The sequence below is a fragment of the Hyla sarda genome, chromosome 3 (assembly GCF_029499605.1).
Source record: "Hyla sarda isolate aHylSar1 chromosome 3, aHylSar1.hap1, whole genome shotgun sequence".
In the NCBI taxonomy this organism is placed as follows: domain Eukaryota; kingdom Metazoa; phylum Chordata; class Amphibia; order Anura; family Hylidae; genus Hyla; species Hyla sarda.
Genome location: NC_079191.1, coordinates 30,403,181 through 30,422,848, shown reverse-complemented (window position 1 = coordinate 30,422,848; position 19,668 = coordinate 30,403,181). Strand labels below are relative to the sequence as shown.

The 19,668-nt window shown below is 41.9% G+C and overlaps 2 protein-coding genes across 2 annotated transcripts in view; one reads left to right on the top strand and one right to left on the bottom strand.

Moving 5' to 3' along the window:
* Positions 1 to 19,668, bottom strand: part of LOC130361240 (cysteine-rich venom protein-like) — a 227,466-nt gene that overhangs the window by 200,627 nt on the left and 7,171 nt on the right. The gene's annotated exons all lie outside the window — the stretch shown is intronic.
* LOC130361241 (cysteine-rich secretory protein 2-like) overlaps positions 5,717 to 19,668 on the top strand; it is a 36,536-nt gene continuing 22,584 nt past the window's right edge. Inside the window, exons 1-3 of the mRNA XM_056564000.1 lie at positions 5,717 to 5,829; positions 6,664 to 6,705; positions 12,668 to 12,781. Coding sequence (XP_056419975.1) covers positions 12,710 to 12,781 — 72 coding nt within the window. The 5' untranslated portion in view covers positions 5,717 to 5,829; positions 6,664 to 6,705; positions 12,668 to 12,709. The remainder of the gene's footprint in view (positions 5,830 to 6,663; positions 6,706 to 12,667; positions 12,782 to 19,668) is intronic.

Here is a 19,668-nt window from a genome sequence, read left to right as displayed (position 1 = left end):
TTTGTAGGAATAGTATTTATAGTTATGAATAAGTCAAACAATCCAGTGTGGATTGACAATGTCATAACCTACACTGTATTCATAGACCAAATCCATCCAACTATTTAGGGTAATCATGTCTTAATTTTATGTTATGGAATAGCATGATAGGATCCACACTTGGATTTTACCAATAATAAGGAGAAATAACAATAACGATTAATATCAATAACAAAAAGTATAAAAAATTCAAAAATAATGATAATTACAATAATAACTATAAAAATAGTAACATGGTATAAATAATAACAAAAATAAAAAATAATAAAAAATAAAAAATAAAAATAAAAAAAACAATAAAAAATAATAACATTAATGATATAAAATAATAACAACAAAATAAATAATAAAATAAAAATAAAATAAAAATATAAATAAAAGTAATAAAGAATTAATCATCACAATGAAATAGGAAAGATGTCAATGCTATCCAGGATATTATGGCATAGTAATAAATGTTATCAAAATACAAATAACAACAATGTAAATACATAGAAATATAAATAATAATAAAAATAAGAAATATTTAAAGATAAAAAGTATTAATAATAACAATATATACCCAAAAAAATTATAAATAAGAAATCATAAAAAATTGCTCATCAATGGTCTCCATTTACTTCATCCTGTTAATATTCACACACAAATAATTGATGTTGCTCTCATATGACAGTCAGTATCGTATAATATTACGCACTAACTGCATTGTGTGCTTTTCCCATGCGCGTATTCTGATAATGATAAACATATATGTATATATATTAAAAATCTTTCTTTTCCCATGTTAAATTTGAATTCTTCTTGCCTGTTTGTTCCTTTCTCCTCCCCCCCCTATTGTGGTTTCCGTATTTATATGACAATTTGTACGTCTAGTTCACACTCTATTTTCATCCACTGCGATTTTAAAAATTAAAAAATTAAAAATTTTAAATATAAAATCAATAAGAGGTCAAAACATATCCTACAATATAATTTATTGCTAGGGAAACTCTTAGCCTTGCAATCAGCGAATAATAAATATGAAACAGTTTCTAACGCAGTATATGATAATCTAAGAGTGTGAACAGACACGATAATTAGTGTTCTGAATGGATTCCAATTCCAGGTTTTATATGTAACATGTTATTAACAATGACGAGGTCAGTCATGTGACTTATACCTCCGGTATTTTAAGTTGTCCCCTGTGATTGTACGGCAGTCTACGATTAAGCTTTTTAGCGAAACGCGTCAGACTTTCTACCCTGTACCGCAGAATCTTGAAATAAAAGAATAAGAAGTTTTTACCTGCAACCTAGTGCCGGACCTTGTTTCTTCTTTCACAAGTGAGTAGCCGGAGGCGGTACCGGCCGGTCTACGGCACAGGAGGCGAGCTGGGCGTGCACTGGGTGAGCGACTCACAAACCAGCCTATATATATATATATATATATATATATATATATATATATATATATATTATGTATCCTTAAATACTCAAATATAATTGACATCTTACCCCTCCTCTTTGTGTCTCTGCCTTCACATAGCCCCACCCATGACCGATTATTACGTTTAAAATGCCAGGGTCTATTTTCGGTCCCAGTCCAAAAGTGATCCCTCCTTCACACAACACATCTAACCCCATTTTTCTATATACAAAACACAACTTCGTCTTGATGTAGTACATGTTTGGGTCTCTGTATGATGTTTTATACTTTATTAAAATGTACATTCTACTGGGTAAAGAAAGTAAAAGGCTGTGTGGTGGCATTTTTAAGTTGATGGTTTAGATAGATCTGGGTTTTGCATTCCAAATGGATTTAGTTCTAGTTAACACATTGATTTATAATCCCTGGAACGTAAGTTATTTTTGATGTTGGAGCAGACCACTTGGTAAGTCTTATTGTTAGAGGATGCCCATTTCACTCTAATTCCCCAATAGGTAGATTACGTATCATCGGTCATGAATGCCAGCTGCTAGGATGGAGTATGTTATAGCCTGATGGTTTATGGTATGGTCTGGAGTGTATTTTACCATTCACAGTATTTCATATCAGGGTAACATCCAAAACATGTATTTCTGTGTCCTCCACAGTCTAAGTGAGTTTTAGGTTGGAATCATTATCATTTAGAAAAGATACAAATGTAGAAGCCTCCTCACTGGTACCCATCCACACCACAAAGAGATTGCCTATGTAGTGACCAAACCAGTCCTTAAGGGACTGGTAGGGGTTGGTGGTCGCACACAGAAGATGCTCCTACCAGTGGGCCATGTACAAACTGGACAATAATGGGGAAAACTTAGCTCCCATAGAACAACCTGTGATTCGAAGAAGAAGAAATGTTAATTAAAGGAGAAGAAAGAGATTTGGCCATTGTAGCTCTTAGATGGTTCCTACTCTGAATACCCCCCTGACCTGTGGGAATTTTTGTCCCTAGTTGTGCAATATCTTCTTTTGCATATTTTTTTATGTTTAACGGAGACTTTTTCCTGCAGGTCACAGGGGCCTCGATGAGGGTGAATTCCCCCCTCTCTCTCACCAACATTTATATGTGTTGGTGGGAGAGGGAGTATTTATTTTCCCCCCAGAACCCTTTCCGGATGATGTTGCTGTGGTATGACCGTTACATCGACGACCTCCTGTTTATTTTGGCGTCCGATGTAACGGCCATACAGGGGTTCAACACATACCTCAATAGTAATGAAATGAATCTGAAATTTACGATTTGCCATCACGATACTGACATTCCTTTTCTAGATCTATATTTGAAAGGTGACAAGAAATCGGGTAAAATAGTCACTACTAGAAAATAAATGTCTGTAAATTCTATCCTTCATGCAGAATCCTGCCATTCCTCACATGTTGTAAAAAATTTACCAATTGGAGAAATGATCCGTGCACGCCATAATTGCTTCTCTGTTGACGATTTTGAGGTGGAAGCCAATAATATAGAAAGACATTTGGTTGCTAGGGGTTACCCTACGTGGAACATACAACATGCACGGAACATAGTGAGATCTAGAAATAGGCTGGAATTAATTACTCCTAAAGAAAAAAGTAAGATAGTAACAACCAATAGTGTTTTCAACCCAATATGGTCAGCAATATGAAATGGTGTGCAATATTATACACAAATATATGCCGATTCTAATTCTCGGATCCACTTTTTTCTAAGGCATTATCTGGTGGCTACAGGTGTGTAGCCAAAAGGGCACCGACATTGGGACAAAAAATATCTCCCAGTCTTTTTCTTAATACCGTCCATCCCAAATCTTCCTGGCTCCCATACGGCTGGATCATACTAATGTGGCCATACTAAATGCACGTGTTGTAATATTATGCAGAATGTATCCACATTTGCATCCTACACAAATCAGGAAGAATTTGAGGTAAATCACTATATTAATTGCAATGCTAATTATGTAATTTACCTACTGTCCTGTACTATGTGTAGGGTTCAATTAGTGGGGTGCACTACGAATCCTTTGGAAATCCGGGTGAGAAAACACTTGTCGGATATCCCTCACTTTAACTCCAAAAAAACATATCCATGGTGTCCAGACATTGTGCTGAGCACCAAAAGGGATAATTTTCCACCATGATAGTTCAAGGTAATGAACAAGTCTCGTTTCTGATCAGAGAAGGAAATTACAGACAGAAACTCCTGGATCACGAAGTGTATTGGATCATCCGACTTAACACTTGCTATCCTGGAGGTATGAATAAAAGACAGGATGTTATGTTACACTATTGAATTCCTCCTTTTGCTTGGATTTAGCATGTGTGGTACATGTTCACACTAGACTCCATGAGTAACGTTTTTGGGTATTTTTGCTGACTACAGGTGTTTAGTTCAGATACACTCTTGTATATGCGCCTTTCTTATTTATATAGAATATGGGCCCCTCTATTAGAGGCAGTTATTCTGAGAGATCTATATTTTAATTTAAATGTTTTCATTATAATAATATGCAATATAGTGCCTTGTAACAATAATGGAGATGGGTCCCTTAATCTTGACATTATATGTCTATCGGTGCTGGTAAGAGATGATATTCATGTGGTTTTAGAAATATATAGGTTTTGTATTGAACAGTTACGTCACCGCTGATGGACACAGGAAGTATTTTTGAAATATACATGTACATATGTTTTTTTATACCTGAAGGAAAATATCTCACGAAAAAAAAAAAGAAAACGGAATGGATATAATTTTTATACAATCTTTACATATGGGTATGTGACTTATTGTATTGTCATTATGTTATTATATTTTTGTCTGTTTTTATACATACATCTTTCATTGGTTTACTGTTGGTTGCGGTCCGTGCCTCTGTGACAGTGTTTGGATTGAGCTGATCTGCCTGTTTTGCTTTTCTAAATAAATTTTTCGACAATCCATTCTGAGAAAAATTTACATTTTTACAAAATTTAAAGGGGTATTCCAGGCAAAAACTTTTTTTATATATAAACTGGCTCCAGAAAGTTAAACAGATTTGTAAATTACTTCTATTAAAAAATCTTAATCCTTTCAATAGTTATTAGCTTCTGAAGTTTTCTGTCTAACTGCTCAATGATGATGTCACATCACGGGAGCTGTGCATGATGGGAAAATATCCCCATAGGAGCTGCACAGCTCCCGATACGTGAGTCATCAGAAAGCAGTTAGACAGAAAAAAACAACTCAACTTCAGAAGCTAATAACTATTGGAAGGATTAAGATTTTTTAATAGAAGTAATTCACAAATCTGTTTAACTTTCCGGAGCCAGTTGATATATATAAAAAAAGTTTTTGCCTGGAATACCCCTTTAAGTCAGTTAAGATTTGCATAACACAGAACGAGGAGGTGAGTCTGATCTGGAAGCTTTTTAAACAATTTTGAGAAAGATTGGTATTTTTATGAAGTTTGAGTCAATTGTGTTTTGCATTACACAGACTTGTTCATGTGGTCAGGCAGGTGAAAAGTTTGGCCTGGAAGCTTGAAAAAAAAACGCAGAAAATGTTTTTGACAATTAATTTTGAAAAAAAATGATTTAGTAAAAATTGTATAAACTGGGGTCATGTGATAGCTGCAAATTATGCTGGGTGTACCCTGATGTCATCTCACTGCCCCAGTACTTTCCTGTGGGTACTAAAATGTCATGTGTTCCTCATCTCTTGTGTAATTATTGTGCACGTAAACCAAACCAGGAAATGTTTGAAAATTCTACGAATGCCGGCACCCTGAAATTCAGGTTGAATCTAGATTTGTGGGTCTCAGCGCACTTATTTCTAGACCTTACAAGAATCTCGGGAGATGTATATAAGCCAACTCGACTATAAGCCTCTCGGCCATCGGCTATCCAGGCATGCTGGGAGTTGTAGTTTTGAAACATCTGGAGGTCCGCAGGTTGAAGACCACTGCGCGGGCCTTCGTCATCATCCATACCCCCCCTTTAGTTTTCTACTCACCTCCCCTCGGGGGGAAGGAAGGGTGAGCTGGTCAAGGCCATCTATGTTGCAGGGACCGTCCGGTGGGGAGGGTTAGTCGTTCCGGGCTGTACATTTTCACCAGGAGGCCCTCTTCTCCGCTCATTCCGGGCCGGCACCGAACTAGTGACGTTGCCTTGTCAACGACGCACAGGGACGTTCATGCACATGAAAGTCCCGTTGCATCGTTGTCAAGGCAACGTCACTAGTCTGGGGCCGGCCCGGAGCGGAGAAGAGGGCCCCCCTGGTATACAGCCCAGAACGACTAACCCTCCCCACCGGACGGTCCCTGCAACATAGATGGCCTGGACCAGCTCACCCTTCCTTCCCACCGAGGGGAGGTGAGTAGAAAACTAAAGGGGGGGGTCTGGATGATGACGAAAGCCAGCGCCGTGGTCTTCAACCTTCAGACCTCCAGATGTTTCAAAACTACAACTCCCAGCATGCCCAGAATGCCGATGGCTGTCCGGGCATGCTGGGAGTTGTAGTTTTGCAACATCTGGAGGTCGGCAGGTTGAAGACTACTGATGAAAAATAGTGCTGAAAAACTCGGCTTATACTCGAGTATATATGGCACTCACCTCATATTGGCATCATATTACAATAGAAAATTGTTTTGTATGTGAATAATGTAACTATAGATTCTGATTGACGTGATAATTTTTTATTTGGGCAAAGCATGATGGGACATATAGTTACCAGAACTACTGCTTACAGACAATCATTAACACCATCAGAATGGTGGACAGAAGAGAGTCCTTTGTTTTGAGTGGAGCGGCGTCTCATGTATTCGTGCTGCAACTCGATTTATTGTCTATGGAGCTGGTAGATATAGCCGTGTACAGCTATCTCCGGTAGCTCCATAGAGAAGGAATGGAGCAGAAGTGCGCATATGCATATCCACTCCATTCACAAGAAATTAGTCGGGCCCTCTTCTCGACATTGTGGGGGTTCCAATGGTTGGCCCCCTTTGCAATCTCACACTTATCCCCTATTGTGTGGGAAGAGGATAATTGATTTTAACTTGGTATATACATATATATTTCTTGCCTCCCTCTCCAGTAGCTACTGCTTTATACCTGGTTAGACATAGGGGCATATGTTTTGTTTGTATGTTTGTATGTTTTGGTTGTATGAAATTCAAATATATTAACATTTTTTTTTTCTTTTTAAAGAAAAAATATGGACCAAAAAAGAGCAGAGTCTTGGAGGAGGTGGTAAGTTCTGCTCTTAAATCTTGTCATTCTGTTGTGTGATGCAGAAGTGAAGCATTGTTGGAAGAATTGTTTGACATAATTTCTAGCTACAGTGAAATTATGTTCTCCATGTCTTCAACAGACATTTAAAAATAGAGTATTATTCTAGTACCTTATTGTCACATACAATTAATTGTCTTGCAATCCAAACCGGATCACAACATTTTACCTATAGCGCCCCTCTTTACCTGTACTTCAAGTTGTGTCACTGCACTCAGCTGACTTCAGGTCTTAGTTATCTTAAAGGGGTATTCCAGGATTTTGTTTTATTTGACTGTGCTACAGGGGCTGTAAAGTTAGTGTAGTTCATAATATAGTGTATGTACCTGTGTGTGACGGTTTGCTCACAATTCTATGATTTTCTAGACATGTGCAATTCGGTTCGGCACGAATGTCAAATTTACCGAATTTTGCAGTTTTCGTGCATTCGGGCCGTTCCGAATGCAAGAAAACATTTTGTGAATATTTCCGAATAGCACTGATAAAACGAATAGCAACATAACGAATGCATTCGTTATTCTCCGAATGCATGCGGTAAAAAAAAAACGAAAGTAAAGAATTCTTTCTAATTTTTTTATTGTTCCTTGCGCTAGACTGTTTCTGACTGTTAGTTACTGTTTTACTTTTACTAGGGTGCCTCCAGCTGTTGCAAAACTACAACACCCACCCAGCATGCGGCTGTCTGGGCATGCTGGGAATTGTAGTTTTGCAACAGCTGGAGGCACACTTTGCATTCGCGCAATGCTTTTTAATTCATTTTCAAATTCTGCTGGCTTTTGTCAGAAATGAGTTACCAGATCAATGACATGCATAGTAATTGCATTGGGAACATTTTTCATTCATAAAACTGCAGGCTTAATGGGATAATTGCCGTGTAGAACGCTTAGGACACCAAACATTCTACACTGCAATTATCCAATTAAGTCTGCGGTTTTATGAATGAAAAATGTTCCCACAGCAATTACTATGCATGTCATTGACCTCAATCACCCGACAATCAAACACATCGATCAAACACATCAATCATTCATACAGCATTCATTCATTCATTTACTCATTCATTCAACATTTCTTTATGTATTAATAATTTATTAATACATAATGTAATGTTGAATGAATGAATAAATGAATGAATGAATGCTGTATGAATGATTGATGTGTTTGATCTTCGGGTGATTGAGGTCAATGACATGCATAGTAATTGCCGTGGGAACATTTTTCATTCATAAAACTGCAGGCTTAATTGGATAATTGCCGTGTAGAACGCTTAGGACACCAAACATTCTACACAGCAATTATCCAATTAAGTCTGCGGTTTTATGAATGAAAAATGTTCCCACGGCAATTACTATGCATGTCATTGACCTGGTAACCCATTTCTGACAAAAGCCAGCGGAATTTGAAAATGAATTTAAAAGCATTGCGCGAATGCGTGTGTTTGCCAAAGTGTGCCTCCAGCTGTTGCAAAACTACAACTCCCAGCATGCCCAGACAGCCGCATGCTGGGTGGGTGTTGTAGTTTTGCATCAGTTTGATCGATGCGTTTGATTGTCGGGTGATTTATGTATAACATCATGTTATACATAAATCACCCGACAATCAAACACATCGATCAAACACATCAATCATTCATACAGCATTCATTCATTCATTTACTCATTCATTCAACATTACATTATGTATTAATATAAATCACATAAAATTATATTATCTTACCTGTCTTCCAATGTTCCGATCTCTGCCCTCTTTTTCTGCACACACTCCCGATAATGGCCCCCTGCTTAAAAAAGATTTACCCGAATGTACCCGAATACCGAATGTATACGAAAAATCAAACCCACCTGAATACGAATGTATCCGAAAAAAATCAAACACAGACACCCGAATACCGAATGTATCCGAAAAAAATGAGCCCCGGACACCCGAATACCGAATGTATCCGAAAAATTAACCCACCGGACACCCAAATACCGAATGTATCCGAAAAAAAATGAAACCAGGACACCCGAATACCGAATGTATCTGAAAATCAAAACTGAAAATATTACTGAACCGAAAATTTTATAAAAAAAACGAAAAAACGAAACGAAAAAATACGAAAATTTTTCTTCTGCACATGTCTATGATTTTCACTCCAATATTTATTTTTACCAGCATACAAAATGACTGTTTTCTCACATTTTCCCATCTTGCAATGTGGCCGAGACCTGACTCCCTAGTCAGCTGATGACAGGGAGCTTGTCTGCTTCAATGGGTGGAGGGATTGCTTGTTGGGAGAGATCAATTTGCAACTAATGCAACAGCTGTAGGAACCCTGATTGAAAACCACAGGTCTTTTGAATGGATGCAGCTCATTTATGTTTCAATGGGTAGGGTGGCTGATGTGTGGGAGGGAGGAAAATGGAATTGTGGGATTTGTAGTAAAAGAAAGACAAGTCAAACAGGAAATACCAGTTCACAAAAAGCTAGCCACAGTGTTATGGTAATCTCACAACATAGCCATTTATCCCCAAGACAAGCGCAGATCCTTCCTAAGCATGTCAATTACTGTCTGTCAGGTACGTACTTAAATCACCTTATGTTGGATAACTCCTTTAAGTTAGTCCCGTAGAAGCAGACAAAATGGAAGAAGTTGAAGGCGTGGTTTCTGTGGACACTAACAAACTTACAAAGTCTTAAGGGCAGGATCACACGGGGGGCATCAGTAGCATAATTCCTGCTGTGGATGTGCCAATGGCAGTCACAAGAGGGACTCAAGAGAAAGCTCTCGGCTGCAGCCAGGTAGCTCCGTGTGTCCGCTTATAGTGGTGGATTTCCTGCTGTAGAAATCCACCGCTATGCTGCTACATGTGCCCAAAAATGTACTAGAAAGGGTATTATGGAGAAATGGGGAAATTGAGGGGTGGTCAGTTAATCTGGAAGTTGACCACAGAAGTCATGGGGTAAAAAAAAAAAAAAAAAAAAAAATTGCCACATACAGCGTTGTTCGAACTATTAAAAAATAAAATCGGGTTACTGATCTTGTACGGGAAACAGTGTAAAGGAAACCAGTAACAAATGTCGGCATTGGTGGTTTTTGGTCATATCACATACCAGAAAAAAAAAAAACATAACAATAAGTGATCAAAAAGTCCCTTCATTGCCAAAATGGTACCAATAGCAACTATTGATCAAGGCCCAACGCCTCCAGGTGCTGCCACACCGTCCTGTGTGGAGGTCTACCCCGGGTTGACCCTGCTTTCACCGTCTTCTTACCACCAAGCCGTGACTTACAATAAACAGAGATACAAAAAAGGGAGGGAGGGAGGGCAAAACTCCGGGTCCTGGGCACCACAGCTATAAATACCCAGGGGAGGGCCCCTGAAAGCCCGGGAAACTATTAAACCCCTGATTGGTGCACTCCTTCCACCCCACCCATGAGACATACCACTATAGTTACCGACAAGTTTTACAGGCGGGGGAGGGGGCGAAAAACCTTGCCTGTATATTTCTTAAGCCCTTACAGCTCACCAGTCAGGGGGCAAGCTAGTTATGCACAGCTTGCCCCTACAGACTGTTGAGACCCAATTACCTCCTGGCAGGCTATAACTACCCCTCCCCCTTACTACAATAAATAATTAAATAATAACTGACACAACAACAATTTAACTTTTCCGTGGGTGGGAATCGGCTACAGCTTTATTTATAAAATTACTTATATAAATAACTATTTAACTGCAACAAAGAGACTGATTGGCTTCTTACCAACCCGAGAGGTGCTGCCACACCGTCCTGTGTGGAGGTCTACCCCAGGTTGACCCTGCTTTCACTGTCTTCTTACTGCCACAGAGGAGATGATCTTTTTTTTTTGCAATGCCATAGCTCCCATAGGGGGCTATAACACTGCAAACACTGATCCTTACACAGATCACTTGCCACTTAACATGGCAATGATCTGTGTTATCGGCGATTGATGGCTCAAGCCTGAATTTCAGGCTTGGAGCAATCAATGGACGAGCGGACGCGCAGGAGGCAGGTGAGTGACCCTCCTGCTGCATTCCAGCTGATCGGGACATCACGATTTAATTGCAATGGTCCCGATCAGCCCAACTGAGCAGCCGCGATGCTTGCACTATTACTTTCAGACTCGGCAATCAACTTTGATCACCGGGTCTAAAGTGGTAATGCCGGACATCTGCCCGATCGGCGATGTCCAGCATTCGCATGGGTCCTGGTTGCTAATAGCAACTGGAACCCACCGGCTACGATGCGCACTCACCTTTTGAGATGCGTGCTACAGCCAGAGACGCGCAAATGGACGTTAATAAACGTCCATTTGCGCTAAGGAAGATAAACAGCAGCAGCCACCCAGGGGCCGCCACCTCAGAGAAGGAGGGGAACGCAACAGGGGGGGAGGGAAGGAGACGGAGCGCCCTCATAAGGAGCCCGCCCGCACGGGGAGAGGCTGAAGGTACAGGCAGGGGAGAGGGCTCGGGCCATGGGCAGGGGAGAGGGTACAAGGAACGGGCAGGGAAGAGGGAACAAGGAAACGGGCAGGACAGGGCTCACAAGGACTAAAGGGGAAAGGAGGGCGGGACTGTGAGGGGTCCGCCTGCCTCCAGAACCCGCCGCGGGCACAACAGGAGGGGAGGCCAGCTCAGCCACAAGCGAGCATGCCAGCCCTCACCCTCCTGCTCCATCCAGGCCATAACTAAGGGGCAGACACATACCAACCAGCAGTCAAAACTCCTGGGCAGATTGAGGGGGGAAGGGAGGCACCACAGCTATAAATACCCAGGGGAGGACCCCTGAAAGCCCGGGAAACTATTAAACCCCTGATTGGTGCACTCCTTCCCCCTCACCCATGGGACATACCACTATAGTTACCAACAAGTTTTACAGGCAGGGGAGGGGGCTGAAAAACCTTGCCTGTATATTTCTTAACCCCTTACTGCTCACCAGTCAGGGGGCAAGCTAGTTATGCACAGCTTGCCCCTACAGATGACAGGGACTGACTTGACTTGACTCATAAAGCTGTGACTTTAGCTTACTTGACTTGATGGTGGCTGCAGGACTGGACTTTGAGGTCTCCAACACTCTGGACACACACACTAGGCGACTGCACTGGACCTCAGCAGGAAGAGAGAGAAGCTCCACCCAGGGCTTATATGGGGGAGACTAGCAGGGAGCCCATAGGTCACTCTTGGGATCACCTGGTCACTGGTACCTCCTGGGTAACAATCACATGACATATCACACAGTATTACTCTTAAAGCAACATTACATTACATTTTATAACACTTTATATGGTAATATTACAATGGGGAAACAAGTGCAGGGGGCCTTGGGGACACTGAAGGAGACTGCCTGACAGGACAGCAGGAGGACGGGGTAACAACTCCCATACTGGGCCACAACAACTGGAACTAGAAAGTTAAACAAATGTGTAAATTACTTCTATTAAAAAATCTTACTTCTTCCAGTACTTATCAGCTGCTGTATACTACAGAGGAAGTTGTGTAGTTCTTTCCAGTCTGACCACAGTGCTCTATTCTGACACCTCTGTCCATGTCAGGAACTGTCGAGAGCAGGAGCAAATCCCCATAGCAAACCTGTCTCGCTCTGGACAGTTCCTGACATGGACAGAGGTGGCAGCAGAGAGCACTGTGGTCAGAGTGGAAAGAACTACACAACTTACTCTGGAGCATACAGCAGCTGATAAGTACTGGAAGGATAAAGATTTTTTTAATCTGTTTAAGTTTCTTGCACCAGTTGATTTGAAAAAATAGTTTTCCAGCAAAGTACCCCTTTAAAACCAAATTTCGAAAAAAGAAGAGGATTATGTAATGATCTAGTTTACAGCCGATGATAACTTTTAAGCTACTAGAAATGATTTAAATATTTATAAGGTACAAAAATATTCTCTTTCTTTCTTTCTTTCCAGGATAAATATGCACATGCACTTCCCCTGACAGAAGAAGATAAAATGGAGATTCTAAATGTTCACAATGATATAAGACAAAAAGTGGAGCCATCAGCAGCGAACATGGAAAAAATGGTGGGTTATGCAAATTTTTATTAATACAACAACTAATTGAATTTTTTTAAATAATATTTCAGTTGTTTACAGCAAAAAAGTATTTAGTCAGCCACCAATTGTGCAAGTTCTCCCACTTAAAAAGATGAGAGAGGCCTGCAATTTTCATCATAGGTATACCTCAACTACGAGAGACATAATGAGAAAGAAATCCATAAAATCTAATTGTCTGATTTTTAAAGAATTTAAGCAAATTATGGTGGAAAAGAAGTATTTGGTCAATAACAAAAGTTTGTCTCCATACTTTGTTATATACCCTTTGTTGGCAATGACAGAGGTCAAACGTTTTCTGTAAGGGTGCGTTCTCACAGGGCATATACGCAGCGTATTTGACGCTGCGCAAATTTTATGGCAGCAGCGGGAAATACGCTGCGTATCCCTTGCTCACTATACACACAGGGCTTTCCGGCAGCAGCCCTATGTGTGTAGTGAGTTTTGGAGGCGGGGCCATGTGCCGGCGTGTCTGTGACACGCGGCCCCACCTCCAAAACTCACTACACACATAGGGCTGCTGCCGGAAAGCCCTGTGTGCATAGTGAGCAAGGGATACGCAGCGTATTTCCCGCTGCTGCCGTAAAATTTGCGCAGCGTCAAATACGCTGCGTATACGCCCTGTGGGAACGCACCCTAAGTCTTCACAAGGTTTTCACACTCTGTTGCTGGTATTTAGGTCCATTCCTCCATGCAGATCTCCTCTAGAGCAGTTATGTTTTGGGACTGTCGTTGGGCAACACAGACTTTCAATTCCTTCCAAAGGTTTTCTATGGGGTTAAACTGACTAGGCCACTCCAGGACCTTGAAATGCTTCTTGTGAAGCCACTCCTTAATTGCCTGGGTGGTGTGTGTGGGATCCTTGTCATGCTGAAAGACCCAGCCACATTTCATCTTCAATGCCCTTGCTGATGGAAGGAGATTTTCACTCAAAATCTCATGATACATGGTCCCCTTTGTTCTTTCCTCTACATCATCCTGATCCCTTTGCTGAAATACAGCCCGAGAGCATGATGTTTCCACCCCCATGCTTTACTGTAGGTATGGTGTTTTTTGGATTCAACTCAGCATTATTTCTCCTCCAAACACAGAGAGTTGAGTTTTTACCAAAAAGTTCTACTTTAGTTTCATCTGACCATATGACATTCTCCCAATCCTCTTATGGATCATCCAAATGCTCTCTAGCAAACTTCAGACAGGCCCGGACATGTACTGGCTTAAGCAAGTGGACTAGCACTGCATGATTTCAGTCCCTGGTGGCACAGTTAGTGTGTTACTGATGGTAGCCTTTGTTACTTTGGTCCATGCTCTCTGCAAGTCATTCACTAGGTCCCCCCATGTGGATTAAGTATTTTTGTTCACTGTTCTTGTGACCATTTTGACACCATGGTGTGAGACCTTGCTTGGAGCCCCAGATCGAGGGGGATTATCAGTGGTCTTGTATGTCTTCCATTTTCTAATAATTGCTCCCACAGTTGATTTCTTCAAACCAAGCTGCTTGCCTATTGCAGATTCAGTCTTCCCAGCCTGGTGCAGGACAATTTTGTTTCTGGTGTCCTTCGACAGCTCTTTGGTCTTGGCCATAGTGGTATTTGGAGTGTGACTGTTTGAGGCTGTGGACAGGTGTCTTTTATACTGATAACAAGTTCAAACAGGAGCCATTAATACAGGTAACGAGTGGAGGACAGAGGAGACTCTTAAAGAAGAAGTTACAGGTCTGTGACAGAAATCTTGCTTGTTTCTTGCTTGTTTCTTGCACAATTGGTGGCTGACTTTTCTCTCCAGCTGTATATCTATAGCAACAAAAGCTGAAACATGAGCAATAAAGAACCAATAAAACTACAATAACAATAAAAATAATAAAGATAATAATAATAATTACCCTTAAGATATAGTAATTTTAATATGGCTAGCTTACCTAAAGCTTTTCTGTCCTAAAAGGGATGTTCCCATTAAGCAAAGTGTTAAATTTAGAAGTGCATAATATACATACAGGTGTGCTGAAAAATTACATACCCTTGTAGAATTGGTATTTTTGAACCCTTTTCAACCCCTTAACGCCTTAAGGACTGAGCCCTTTTTCACCTTAAGGACTCGGCCATTTTTTGCAAATCTGACCACTGTCATTTTAAACATTAATAACTCTGGAATGCTTTTAGTTATCATTCTGATTCCGAGATTGTTTTTTCGTGACATATTCTACTTTAACGTAGTGGTAAAATTTTTTGGTAACTTGCATCCTTTCTTGGTGAAAAATCCCAAAATTTGATGAAAAATTTGAAAATTTTGCATTTTTCTAACTTTGAAGCTCTCTGCTTGTAAGGAAAATGGATATTCAAAATAATTTTTTTTTTATTCACATATACAATATGTCTACTTTATATTTGCATCATAAAATTGATGAGTTTTTACTTTTGGAAGACATCAGAGGGCTTCAAAGTTCCGCAGCAATTTTCCAATTTTTCACAAAATTTTGAAACTCGCTTTTTTTCAGGGACCAGTTCAGGTTTGAAGTGGATTTGAAGGGTCTTCATATTAGAAATACCCCATAAATGACCCCATTATAAAAACTGCACCCCCGAAAGTATTCAAAATGACATTCAGTAAGCGTTTTAACCCTTTACGGGTTTCACAGGAATAGCAGCAAAGTGAAGGAGAAAATACACAATCTTCATTTTTTACACTCGCTTGTTCTTGTAGACCCAATTTTTGAATTTTTGCAAGGGGTAAAAAGGAGAACATTTTTACTTGTATTTGAAACCCAATTTCTCTCGAGTAAGGACATACTTCATATGTCTATGTAAAGTGTTCGGCGGGCGCAGTAGAGGGCTCAGAAGGGAAGGAGCGTCAAATGGTTTTTGGGGGGCATGTCACCTTTAGGAAGCCCCTATGGTGCCAGAACTGCAAAAAACCCCACATGGCATACCATTTTGGAAACTAGACCCCTCGGGGAACGTAACAAGGGGTAATGTGAACCTTAATACCCCACAGGTGATTCACGACTTTTGCATATGTAAAAAAAATAAAAAAATTTTTACCTAAAATGCTTGGTTTCCCTAAAGTTTTACATTTTTAAAAAGGGTAATAGCAGAAAATACACCCCAAAATTTGAATCCCAATTTCTCCCGATTCAGAAAACACCCCATATGGGGGTGAAAAGTGCTCTGCTGGCGCACTACAGGTCTCAGAAGAGAAGGAGTCACATTTGGCTTTTTTGAAGGAAATTTTGCTCTGGGGGCATGCCGCATTTAGGAAGCCCCTATGGTGCCAGGACAGCAAAAAAAAAACACATGGCATACCATTTTGGAAACTAGACCCCTCGGGGAACGTAACAAGGGGTAAAGTGAACCTTAATACCCTACAGGTGTTTCACGACTTTTGCATATGTAAAAAAAAATAAAAAAATTTACCTAAAATGCTTGGTTTCCCAAAAAATTTACATTTATACAAAGGGTTAAAGCAGAAAATACCCCCCAAAATTTGAAGCCCAATTTCTCCCGATTCAGAAAACACCCCATATGGGGGTGAAAAGTGCTCTGTTGGCGCACTACAGGTCTCAGAAGAGAAGGAGTCACATTTGGCTTTTTGAAAGCAAATTTTGCTCTGGGGGCATGCCGCATTTAGGAAGCCCCTATGGTGCCAGGACCGCAAAAAATACCCACATGGCATACCATTTTGGAAACTAGACCCCTCGGGGAACGAAACAAGGGGTTAAGTGAACCTTAATACCCCACAGGCGTTTCACGACTATTGCATATGTAAAAAAAATAAAACATTTTTTACCTAAAATGCTTCTTTTCCCAAAAACTTAACATTTTTAAAAAGGGTAAAAGCAGAAAATACCCCCCAAAATTTGAAGCCCAATTTCTCCCGAGTACGGCGATACCCTATATGTGACCCTTAACTGTTGCCTTGAAATACGACAGGGCTCCAAAGTGAGAGCGCCATGCGCATTTGAGGCCTAAATTAGGGATTGCATAGGGGTGGACATAGGGGTATTCTACGGCAGTGATTCCCAAACAGGGGGCCTCCAGCTGTTGCAAAACTCCCAGCATGCCTGGACAGTCAACGGCTGTCCGACAATACTGGGAGTTGTTGTTTTGCAACAGCTGGAGGCTAAGTTTTGGAAACCATGGCGTACCAGATGTTTTTCATTTTTATTGGGGAGGGGAGGGGGGCTGTGTAGGGGTATGTGTGTATGTAGTGTTTTTTTACTTTTTATTTTATTTTTTGTGTTAGTGTAGTGTAGTGTTTTTAGGGTACAGTCGCACGGGCGGGGGTTCACAGTAGTTTCTCGCTGGCAGTTTGAGCTGTTGCAGAAAATTTGCTGCAGCTCAAACTTGCAGCCCGATACCTACTGTAAGCCTCCGCCCATGTGAGTGTACCCTGTACATTCACATTGGGGGGGACCTCCAGCTGTTGCAAAACTAAAACTCCCAGCATGCGCTGACAGACTGTACATGCTGAGAGTTTTAGTTTTGCAACAGCTGTAGGCACACTGGTTATGTATCACGGAGTTTGTGACCTTACTCAGTGTTTCAAAACCAGTGTGCCTCCAGCTGTTGCAAAACTACAACTTCCAGCATGTACGGTGCATGGTGTAAGGTGACTGCTGGGAGTTGTAGTTTGCAACTGCTGGAGGCACACCGGTCGTGAAACACTGAGTTAGGTAAAAAAAAAAACTCTAAGTTTCACAACCAGTGTGCCTTCAGCTGTTGCAAAACTACAACTCTCAGCAGTCACCGACATTCAACGGGCATGCTGGGAGTTGTAGTTATGCAACTAGCAGATGCACCACTACAACTCCCAGCATGCACTTTAGCTGTTTGTGCAAGCTGGGAGTTGTAGTTATACAACAGCTGAAGGTACACTTTTCCATAGAAATAATGTGCCTCCAGCTGTTGCAAAACCATAAGTCCCAGCATGCCCATAAGGGAATGCTGGGAGTTGTGGTGGTCTGCCTCCTGCTGTTGCATAACTACAGCTCCCAGCATGCCCTTTTTGCATGCTGGGAGCTGTTGCTAAGCAACAGCAGGAGGCTGTAACTCACCTCCTGCTGTTGCTTCATCGCTGGACTGTCCCTCGCCGCCGCCGTCGCTCCTGGAGCCCCGATCCCAATATGGACGCCGGGGATCGGGGTTCCCAGCACCCGGGGTCGTCTTCCCGCACCCGCTCACGCCCTCCGGAAGAGGGGCGGAGCGGGTGCGGGAGTGACGCCCGCAGCAGGCGCCCTGATTGGTCGGCCGGTAATCCGTCCGACGAATCAGGGCGATCGTGAGGTGGCATCAGTGCCACCTCAGCCTGCAGGCTCTGGCTGTTCGGGGCCGTCAGAGACGGCCCCGAGCAGCCAGTAATTCCGGGTCACCGGGTCACTGGAGACCCGATTGACCCGGAATCGCCGCAGATCGCTGGACTGAATTGTCCAGCGATCTGCGGCGATCGCCGACATGGGGGGGCATAATGACCCCCCTGGGCGATATGCCGGGATGCCTGCTGAACGATTTCAGCAGGCATCCGGCTCCGGTCCCCAACCGGCTAGCGGTGGGGGCCGGAATTCCCACGGGCGTATGGATACGCCCAGCGTCCTTAAGGACTCGGGATGCAGGGCGTATCCATACGCCCTGCGTCCTTAGGAGGTTAAAGGGGTACTCTGCCCCTCGACATCTTATCCCCTATCCAAACGATAGGGGATAAGATGTCAGATCGCCACGGTCCCGCTGCTGAGGACCCCCGGCATTGCCGCTGCAGCATCCCTCTGTCATTAATGCACAGAGCGAGTTCGCTCTGCACGTAATGACGGGCAATACAGGGGCCGGAGCATCGTTATGTCATGGATCCGCCCCTTGTGACGTCACATCATGCCCCCTCAATACGCGTCTATGGGAGGGGGCGTGGCGGTCGTCACACCCCTGCCATAGACTTGCATTAAGGTGGCGGGCCGTGATGTCACAATGGGCGGTGCTATGACGTCACACTGCTCCGTCCCCTGTATCGCCCATCATTACGCACAGAGAGAACTCGCTCTGTGCAGTAATGATAGCAGGATGCTGCAGCGGCGATCCCGGGGGTCCTCAGCAGCGGGACCGCGGTGATTTGACATCTTATCCCCTATCCTTTCGATAGGGGATAAGATGTCTAGGGGCGGAGTACCCCTTTAAGGACAGAGCCCATTTTGGCCTTAAGGACAAAGCCATTTTTATTTTTGTGTTTTTGTTTTTTCCTCCTTGCTTTCTAAAATCTCTTTCTAAAATCCATAACTTTTATTTTTCCCTCCATAGACCCATATGAGGGATTGTTTTCTATGTGACCAATTATACTTTGTAATGACACCTTTTATTTTACAATAAAATCTACGTCGCAACCAAAAAAATATTATTTTGTGGGAAAATTGAAAACAAAAACAACAACATTTTGCAACTTTTGGAGTGTTTCCTTTTTACAAAGTCCACTTCACAGTAAAAATGACATGTCTAATTTATTCTGTGGGTCAATATGATTGTTACGATGCGCGGTCTGCTGCGTCTGTACCTGGCCACACTGTTCTTTTAATGCACGTATAGAAGAATAAAGCTTTGCCACTTTTCAAGTATGGTGAGCGCCTCCCACAACTCGTCTTTTTGTATTCATAAACTGTCTACCTGAATTTGGGATTTGAGCACCACCGTATGCTTATACTTCCATATCTGGCGCCATACTCCTGAGCTTTGATGGTTCCCTGCATTTAGGAGTGGAGCAAGTTGTGCCAATATCTGATTTTTACTAATGATTAAAATAATGTTAACACAAAGAGAGAAACACAGCCGCACATCCGCCATTTGTAATTTGATCTACTTGCTTCTCGGCATAATTTCAAAAAA